This window comes from Rhinopithecus bieti, unplaced genomic scaffold (assembly GCF_001698545.2).
Source record: "Rhinopithecus bieti isolate Rb0 unplaced genomic scaffold, ASM169854v2 scaffold_18862, whole genome shotgun sequence".
Classification (NCBI taxonomy): domain Eukaryota; kingdom Metazoa; phylum Chordata; class Mammalia; order Primates; family Cercopithecidae; genus Rhinopithecus; species Rhinopithecus bieti.
This window is the reverse complement of record NW_016809237.1, coordinates 247,683-256,854: the sequence shown is the minus strand read 5'-3', so window position 1 is coordinate 256,854 and position 9,172 is coordinate 247,683. Positions and strand designations below refer to the sequence as shown.

Here is a 9,172-nt window from a genome sequence, read left to right as displayed (position 1 = left end):
AAAAAAAAAAAAAAAAAAAAAGAGAGAGAAACCAAAAAACCTCTTATGTTTACCTAAAAGACATGATTTCATCACACAGGCTGAAGTGCAGTGATGCAAAAATAGCTCACTGCAGCCCTGAGCTCCTGGGTTCTGGAAATCCTCCTTCTTCAGCCTCCCCAGTAGCTGTGACTATAGGCATGTGTAACCACAACTGCCTAATTTTTGTAGAAATGGGGTCTCACTATGTTGCCCAGGCTGGTCTCAAACTCCTAGCCTCAATTGATCCTCCTGCCTCATCCTCCCAAAGTGTTGGGATTTGCAGGCATGAGCCACTGTGTCTGGCCTTATTTTGTTATCTTTTTTTTTTTTTAGACCGAGTCTCACTTTGTTGCCCAGGTTGGAGTGTAGCTCATTGCAACCTCCGCCTCCCAGGTTCAAGGGATTCTCCTGCCTCAGCCTCCCAAGTAGCTGGGATTATAGGCGTGAGCCATCACACCTGGCTAATTTTTGTATTTTTGGTAGAGATGGGGTTTCATCATGTTGGCCAGGCTGGTCTCAAACTCCCAACGTCAAGTGATCTGCCCACCTCGGCCTCCCAAACTGCTGGGGTTAGAGGTGTGAGCCACCGCACCCAGTCTATTATTATTATTTCTTTTAATGAAGGGTCTGACACTGCGTTTGAAGAAATTTTATTAACTGGGCATGGCGGTGCACTCCTGTAGTCCCATCTACTAGGGAGGCTGAAGCAGGAACTCCAGGCTTGATCCTAGGAGTTCCAGGCTGCAGTGAGCTATAATTGTGCCCATGGAACTCCAGCCTGGGTGACAGAGCACAAGATCCCAACTCAAAAAAGAAAAGAAAAGAAAAATAAAAAAGAAATTTTATTATCACATAGGATTTGGCTGAGTCTCCCAGAGTCAAATGTGGGGATACCCTGCCCTTGGCATTGTCCTTGACAACTTTATTCCACTCTTACACTCAATTCCTCAGTAATTCTGTCTGCTGCCTCCAAAATCTATCTAGAATCCACCGGGTCTGGGCTTAACTGGAATCTCCATCGTTGTTCCTATGGCTCAGTGCAGCCCCCCTTCACCTTCTCTGGCTTTCACCCTCCGATGGAGGCCACAAGACGCCTGTGATCATCTGAATCAGGGCAAGTCCCTCCTCAGCTTAGAACCTTCTATGGCTCCCACCTTACTCAGAGCAACAGTGAAGTCCTCCATGTCACCCACAAGGTCCTTCCGGAACTTCTCCTTCAACTCCTTGTCTCTTCCCATTCTCCCCTTCCATCCCTGCTCCAGGCACACGGGCATCCCTGCATTTCTTAGAACACACGGGCACATTTCAGCCTCACCGCCTTTGTGCATGCCATTCCCTCATCCTGAAATGCTTTTTCTTTTGGTCTTCCCAGGACAGAAGCCTCAGCTCACATCACAAGTCACTAGCTCTGCAGAGAGGCCTTCCCTGGCCACCATTGCCATCTCTGTCGTGTGTCACTGGAATCATCTCCATTATTTCATCACCGAGTTCTTTTCTGTGATCCCAAGCAGAACGTCAATTCCACGAGGACACAGATTTTTTTCTGTTTGTTCACTTTTGTGGGGTGTCGCTCCATAAATACATTTCCCTGCATCTTTTCCGACTGCACCTTCAGCTGCATTTCCTACAAATTCCTTTACGTAAAAAGAACAAGTGTGTAAAACTTGGGAGAACAGTCGTGGGCCGAGGATGTCAGTCTGCAGCCGGTGCTGGTACCAGAGTCCGGGCGGCTGTTGGTGCATCAGGGCTGCCTGTGATGCCGCTGGTGTCCCGCCCGTCGTGCTGGGGCGACGAGCGCTCCGAGCGGCTGAAGCTCCCATCCAGGCCCGGGGGCAGGCAGTCGCGCAGGCCCCCGGAAGCCTCAGCCGCGCTTCCCGACTTCTGGGAGCCACCCAGGCCTCTGCCGCAGGAGTGGCGGCCGCAGCAGAGGAGGCGCAGGATCGCGTAGCGCAGGTCGCGGTTGGTGAGCGTGTAGATGATGGGGTTCAGAAGTGAGTTGGCCATGGCCAGTCCCAGGAAGGGATCAGCCTGCAGTAGTACAGGACAGGCGCGCGCCGGGCACGCCACGTCAAGCAACAGCAGCAGGAAGAGCGGGCCCCAACATGCCACAAAGGCCAGGAGCACCACGCTGAGCGTGCGCAGCAAGGCCAGCGAGCGCGGCTTGCGACGCGCCCGGGTCGAGGTGGTCCCTGCAGTACTGGGCCGCGTCGGCAGGCGCCGCGCGTTGGCGCGCACCTGGCAGTAGATGCGCGCGTAGAGCGCACAGATGGCGGCCAGGATGCCCACGAAGGCGAGGACGCAGAAAAGCACGTAGGCCTTGGCGTACAGCGGCAGGACAGTGGAGCAGGCGTCCAGGCGACCCAGGCAGTTCCAGCCCAGCGCTGGCAGAAGCCCGAGGAGCAGCGACACGCCCCAGGCCGCGGCCGCCATCGCCATCGTGCGCCCCCGACTGGAGACCGGCGCGGGCCCCCTGCGCGCCATGGTGAGGCTGCGCTCCAGCGCGATGGCCAGGAGGCTCAGCACCGACGCGGTGAGTGCCACGAAGACGCCTCCCTCCCGTGCGAACCAGAGCGCGGGCGACAGTCGCAGCGTGAGCGGCCCTGACAGTAGGATGTTGGCGGCGTAGGCGGCGCCTGCCAGCAGATCCGACAACGTGAGGCTGCCCAGGAGCAGGAACATGGGCGCGTGGAAGCGCGGGTGGCGTCCGAGCACCAACAGCACGGCCAGATTCTCTAGCACGATGAAGGCGCACACCGCCAGGCACACCACGGCGTCGGCGCGTAGGCCCGCACCGGGCTGGTAGCGCGCACCGCGGAGCTTGCCGGTGTAGTTGTAATGCAGGACGATCACCTCGCTCACCGGCGCCGGCCGCAGCAGCCCCGACTCCATGGGCCGCGCGCCCTAAGGCTGTTGGAGAGGCAGGATACCGTGTCAGGCCGGCTAAGCCGTGGGAAAGGGGCCCTATCCCCTGACTGTCACCCCACACACATGGGGTCCAAGGGGAGTTCAGGATGGAGGGATAGTGTCCGTGGAGACAGACATAAACACAAATAATATAAGGAGGGCACAAGGTGACATACCAAAAAAAGGGACATTAATAACACATGCATGGCTGGGTGCGGTGGCTTACGCCTGTAATCCCCTCCTGTAATCCCCGCCACGCACAGCCTGAGGCAGTGGCTCACGAGGTCAGGAGATCGAGACCATCCTGGCTAACACGGGTCCCCCCCCCCCCCCCAGTAAAAACACAAAAAATTAGCCAGGCGTGGTGGCACGCGCCTGTAGTCCCAGCTACTCGGGAGGCTGAGGCAGGAGAATCGTTTGAACCCAGGAGGCGGAGGTTGCAGTGAGCCGAGATCGTACCACTGCACTCCAGCCTGGGTGGCAGAGCAAGACTCTGTCTCAAAACACACACACCCCATCCACACACACACACACACACGGCTGCGTGTGGTGGCTCACTCCTGTAATTCCAACACTTTGGGAGGCTGAGGCCCAGGAGTTCGAGATTAGCCTGGACAACATAGGAGGACCCTGTTTCTACAAAAAAATACAAAAATTAGCCGGGCATGGTGGTGTGTGCCTGTAATCCCAGCTACTCAGTAGGAGTCTCAGCTGAGGTGGGAGGATCACTTCAGCCCGGGAGATCAAGACTGCACTCAGTGTTGATTGTGCTACTGTACTCCAGCCAGGGCAACAGAGCAAGACCCTGTCTCAAACACACACATAAAAGCAGGGAGTTCCAGAGACACACAGAATGCACACAAACACAACACACACAGAAAGAGATGCACAAATACAGCGACACACTACAAGGGCAAAACACACAGTCACACACCATCAGGGAAACTAAAAATACATCATACAGGGACAGAGCGGCACAGGCAGAAAAACACAGCGACCAAAATTCAGTCACACAAATACGGGGTCTCCCACCCAGTGGCACAGGCCACAGTTTCACAACCTCCACTCACACTAGCCTGGGGCCCAGTGCACCACACTCCACACTCTTGTCTCACTGCACACAAAGCTTTTTCCTGCCAAAACCCCCTCATCCACCCAAAAACCCCATGAGAAGGTTGCACCTTGGCCAGGCACAATGGCTTTCACCTGTAATCCCAGCACTTTGGGAAGCCGAGGTGGGAGGATCACTTGAGCCCAGGAGTTTGACACCAGCCTGGGCAAGACTTCATCTCTACAAAAAAAATTTAAAAATTAGCCAGGTGTGGTGTTATGCCCCTATAGTCCCAGCTACTCAAGAGACTGAGGTGGGAGGATCACTTGAGCCTTGGAGGCCGAGGCTGCCGTGAGCCATGATCGCACCCCTGTTCTCCAGCCTGGGCAACAAGAGCGAAACTCCGTCTCAAAAGAAAAAAAAAAAAAAAGGTTGATTCTATTCACTCATTTTACTAAGGTAGAGCCTGCGGACAGAAGAAAGGATCAACAAGAGGCAGACAGACTCTTACAGAGCGGCACACATGTCATTAAACTATAATAACATTCCTCACCTGCCTCTGTGCCTTTATTAATCCCCACTTCCTTTAGTCCTAATTTACAGATGAGAAAAGTGAGGCTCAAAAGAAATGCTTCGTATCCAAGCAGGCGCAAAGGTTTCCATGCTCCCACACAAACATCCACGCACAAACAGTCCCCACGCAAGCCCGGATGAGAAAACCAAGGCATGGGGAGGGGAATGGATCTCTTTTGCACAAAGCAGGGACGATGACATCCCAGAGAGCTTCAGTCACACACACACAATCAAGGCAGGCAAATATAGACGGGCAGGAAGTCGCTGGCTCACCCATGCTTGAGGTGGGGAGCCCAAATGCAGGGAGACAGTTACACATGCTCTGATGGGTAGGCCACCCCCATAGGCCCAGCATGTCCGGCAGCAGGACTGAAGTATGGAAACTTGCAGGGGTCCGGCCAGGAGCGGGTAGCCAGGGGATTCCAGCCACCTTCACCCCGTATCCCAGGTTCTGCACCCAGCTGGGGAGCTCCCAGCTTCCCTCTCCCCAGAGGCCTCCAGAAAAAGTTCGAGGAACTCCCTGAAAGGAGTGATGCGCCTTTTTAGACCGGGAAAGTGGCCCCCAGGGCGACCCTCTCCAGGTCAGGCCCAGCCCCGCGCCCCCAACGGCCCCCAAGGGTCCAGTGCCGTCCACTCACTCTGAGCCCTGGTCGTGCGCCCCCCGCAGTCGCGCTGCCTTGAGCCGAGTGAGCGGACGCCGCTCCGGGGGCAGGGCTGGAGCTGGCAGGCGACAGGGCGGGTCAGCGAAGCAAAGGGCCGGCGGTCGCCAACAGTTGCCCCCTCCCCTTGGGGCCCGGGCGCTCAGCCCATGACTGCCAGCCTGTGCCACTCGCCGCGGCACCGGAGCGCGCCCCGGCGGCGACTGGCACAGGCGAGCCCTCAGCTGCCCCCTCCGGGCCTGGGCTGTCCTCCCAGGGACGCTCCATCACGGTGGGAGGACACGGAGAGGCGGGAAAGGAGGGTTCTGCAGCAGGGCGGTCGCAGCCTGAGCCTCTTCTCCCCAGCAGAGGGGCCTCCTCTGTCCTGGGTGTCCGGGTACTGCGGCCTCCCCATTGCCCACCCACCTTTGAACTGAGCTCCCTGGGCTGCACGCCAAGGACGTCCCGTCGATGGTTCGGAGGGGTCTTCAGTGGGTTGCTTAGCAGGAGTCTTCAGTGGGGGCCACCTTAGCCTGAGTCCTCTTCCACCAGCAGATAGGTCCCCGCTGCTCCCGGGCACAGGCCCCTCCCAATTTCCCGCTCCCGCCCTCGGCTCAGGGCGAGTGGGGGTGGGGCAGGCGCGGGCAGGATTGTGATGGGAACTTGCCGCTCCTCAGATAAGGAGGGTCTGTCTCGCCCCACCCCCTGGATTCCGTGTTCCCCCGACCGATTCTTTCCCACTCTTACCGCTGACGACAAAGTGATTTACTCATTAATGGTGTTTCTGGGCTGTGTCCTTATCAGACAGTAAACCCCACCAGCGTAAGAATTTTTTTTCTTTTTTTTTTTGAGACAAGATCTTGCTCTGTCGCCCAGAGTGTAGTGCAGTGGCATCATCATAACTCACTGCAGTCTCGACCTCCCCGGCTCAAGCCATCCTCCCATCTCAAGCCATCCTCCCATCGCAGCCGGCTGAACATAGCTGCTGGGACTCCAGTCGCTTGCCACCATGCCCAGATAATGAATGAGTGTCTCCCTCACTTCCTCTGTATCTCTCTCAGGAGGATCTCAGAGTCTCTCGTCTGCGTGTCTCTTTGTCTCTGCGTGTCTCTTTGTTGCTGTTTGTGGTGCTCTCCCACGCCTCTCCCAGGCCACTGCTCCTCCAAGGACCAGTCCTGCTGGCCCCGAAACGCCCCCACCCCCACTTCCCAGGAGCTTCCAGACGGTCCCAGCTCTTCCACCCTGAGATTCAGGAAGGGAGGCTAGGTCCTGCTGCTGCGACCTTCTCCAGGACTGTGCCTTTGCCCGTGATGCTTCAGGCCCTACTGGCCATGGGGTGGGGGGGCGGGGGTTGAGGGCGGCCCAAGAGAGATGAGCCAGAGGCTGAGAATAAGAGTGGATCGGGGATGCCCTCGTGGGAGGAAACTCAGGGGTCACTCAGGCCAGGTCAGGCCCCCATGTAGCCCCTTGGGGGTCCCAGCCCTCCCGCCCCCGCTGTTCACTGGGTAGGCAGAACCTTTCCTGCCTGCTCTGCTCAAAGACACAGCCAATGGGACATGCAGGGTGGGATGGTGTTCACCCTTCGGTGCCAGGTTTGCCACAGTCCTGTGAACCAAGTCAACTCCAATAGTGCCCACTGGGATGAGCCCTGAAGATCTCCCAACATGGCTGTGCCTGGCACCCAGTAGGTGCTCAATAAATGACCTCCTTCTGTAAAGGGGAAACCGCACCCCAGGGTGGGGAGGTGGCTGCTTCACACCTCCCAGGCGCCAATCTCACCTCTCTCGAAAATGAGGCTCTTCCGGCTGTGGGTCCCGGGCGCAGCAACCTGCCTCTCCCGCTGCCTCCCTGTGCTTTCTTCCCACGAGTTGGGACCCTGGGGACTCAGGCTCCAGGATCTCAACAGATACTGGGAGTCCCATCCCTAACTGCCAGTCCACAATCCTGGCCACCGTTCTTAAAACTCAGATCACGTTTCTCTCCTGCTCCAAAACTCAGATCACGTTTCTCTCCTGCTCCAAACCCTCCGGTGGCTCCCTGTGTTTCTCAGAGTAAGTGATCAAGTCCTCAGTGAAGACCCCACAGAGACAAGGCCATGTGCGGTCCTGATCCGTCTCTTTCTTTTACTTCTGTGCCTCTCTCTGCTTCACTCTTCTTCTCCTGCCGGGCTCCTCCGAGCTCCACACACACTTCAAGACTTTTGAACTTGGGGGCCAGGTGGCCTGGAGCACCCTTCTCCCTTCCCCTTTACAGCTGGTCAGCTGATCACTTCCTCAGAGAGGCCTTCCCTGATCTGTCCTTCATCTCAAATGGCAGTTGGCATTATCTGAAATCACTTTGCTTTATTTTTTTTTTTTATTTTTGAGTCGTAATCTCTCTCTGTTGCCCAGGCTGGAACACAGTGGCGTGATTTGGGCTCACTGCAAACTCCACCTCTGCAACCTCCGCCTCCTGGCTTCAAGCAATTCTCCTGCCTCAGCCTCTAGAGTAGCTGGGATTACAGGCATGCACCACCACGCCCAACTAATTTTTGTATTTTTAGTAGAGGCGGGGTTTCACCGTGTTGGCCAGGCTGGTCTCCAACTCCTGACTTCAGATGAACCTCCCACTTCCACCTCCCAAAGTTCTGGGATTACAGTCATGAGCCACCATGCCCGGCCACCTTGTTCATTTCATTTATTTATTCATATTTACTAATGTGTGTCTCTGACCTAGACCCTCAGCTCCAGGAAGGCAGGTCTGTCCCTGTGCCCAGATTCCTAAAGGTTAGGGGCTCACAGTCTTTTTGATCTCTCTTTTTTGAGACAGCGCCTCACTCTGTCATCCAGGCTGGGGCGCAGTGCCATGATCAGAGCTCCCTGCAGCCTTGACTTTCCAGGATTCAAGCAATCCTCTGCCCAGCTTCTGGAGTAGCTGGGACCACAGGTGCGAGCCACTGCCAAGGCAGGCGGATCATGAGGTCAGGAGATCGAAACCATCCTGGCCAACACGGTGAAATCCCATCTCTACTGAAAAAATACAAAATAAATAAAACAAAATAAAATTGAGATAACTGCACCCACTCCAAGGTTGTTGTTGAAGAAGAAATGAAGAGCTGGAACAGAGCCAAGGTACACAATGAGAGCTCCACAAATGTTAGTGAAGGTATTATTGGTCACCACTGTATCCCCAAATAAGAACTAGGGCAATGGGCTCACAAGGAATCAGCCCCAGGCATTGCCACCACCTGCCCCCCCGATCCCTCCTCCCACACCCCACAGGCCAAACTGTCTCTTCCCGGGTGCAGGGTACTCCCGGCCTCTATGTTCCTGCCATACCTTGCAGCAGCCCGCCCGCCTGAAGCATGCCTAGGCCGGCACACCCGCTGGGCCGGTTCTGCTGCCAGCACCCTCACCCACAGGGGCAGCTCCACCCCCTGCTTGCTCTTGCAGAGCTGGGTCTGCACTTTCGAGAGTGCAAACTGCCTTCCATGGTACCCTCAGATCCCCTTCATCCACTTCCATTCCCACCCTCCCCACTTTCCCCACCTTTTTTTTTTTTTTTTTTTTTTTTGAGACGGAGTCTTACTCTGTCACCCAGGCTGGAGTGCAATGGCACGATCTCGGCTCACTGCAACCTCCACCTCCTGGGTTCAAGCGATTCTCCCGCCTCAGCCTCCTGAGTAGTTGGGATTACAGGTGCACGCCACAATGCCCTGCTAATTTTTATATTTTTAGTAGAGACACGGTTTCACCATATTGGTCAGGCTTGTCTTGAATTCCTGACCTCGTGATCCACCCACCTTGGTCTCACAAAGTGCTAGGATTATAGGCGTGAGCCACCCCACCGGGTTTTTTTTTTTTTTTTTTTCTCTCTTGAGATAGGGTCTGGCTCTGCCACCCAGGCTGGAGTGCAGTGTGCAGTGATCTTGGCTCAGTGCAACCTCCGCCCGCTGAGTTCACCACCACAGCCTCCCAAGTAGCATGCACCACCATGCCCACCTACT

The 9,172-nt window shown here is 56.1% G+C and overlaps 2 protein-coding genes across 4 annotated transcripts in view; both read right to left on the bottom strand.

The window, feature by feature from the left end:
- Nucleotides 1-1,265, bottom strand: part of KEAP1 (kelch like ECH associated protein 1) — a gene marked incomplete at its 3' end in the record, with an annotated part of 21,699 nt that extends 20,434 nt beyond the window's left edge. The window contains exon 1 of the mRNA XM_017888953.1: nucleotides 1,176-1,265. The remainder of the gene's footprint in view (nucleotides 1-1,175) is intronic.
- S1PR5 (sphingosine-1-phosphate receptor 5) lies at nucleotides 656-6,020 on the bottom strand. 3 transcript variants are annotated; one of them, XM_017888951.1, is made up of 4 exons: nucleotides 5,614-6,020; nucleotides 5,188-5,269; nucleotides 4,823-5,069; nucleotides 845-2,928 (listed from the first exon to the last, which is right to left on the bottom strand). In XM_017888951.1, the coding sequence occupies exon 4, from the start codon at nucleotides 2,908-2,910 to the stop codon at nucleotides 1,714-1,716; it is 1,197 nt and encodes a 398-aa protein (XP_017744440.1). In that variant the 5' UTR covers nucleotides 2,911-2,928; nucleotides 4,823-5,069; nucleotides 5,188-5,269; nucleotides 5,614-6,020; the 3' UTR covers nucleotides 845-1,713. The 3 variants fall into 3 exon arrangements, with proteins under 3 accessions (XP_017744439.1, XP_017744440.1, XP_017744441.1); XM_017888950.1 differs by lacking the exons at nucleotides 4,823-5,069; nucleotides 5,188-5,269 and having other exon boundaries at nucleotides 656-2,928; XM_017888952.1 differs by lacking the exons at nucleotides 4,823-5,069; nucleotides 5,188-5,269; nucleotides 5,614-6,020 and adding an exon at nucleotides 4,132-4,175.
- Between the last annotated feature and the right edge of the window lie 3,152 nt (nucleotides 6,021-9,172).

Excerpts from the sequence above, each read along its gene's own strand:
- S1PR5 (XM_017888950.1), bottom strand. The coding sequence starts at position 2,910 with ATGGAGTCGGGGCTGCTGCGGCCGGCGCCGGTGAGCGAGGTGATCGTC.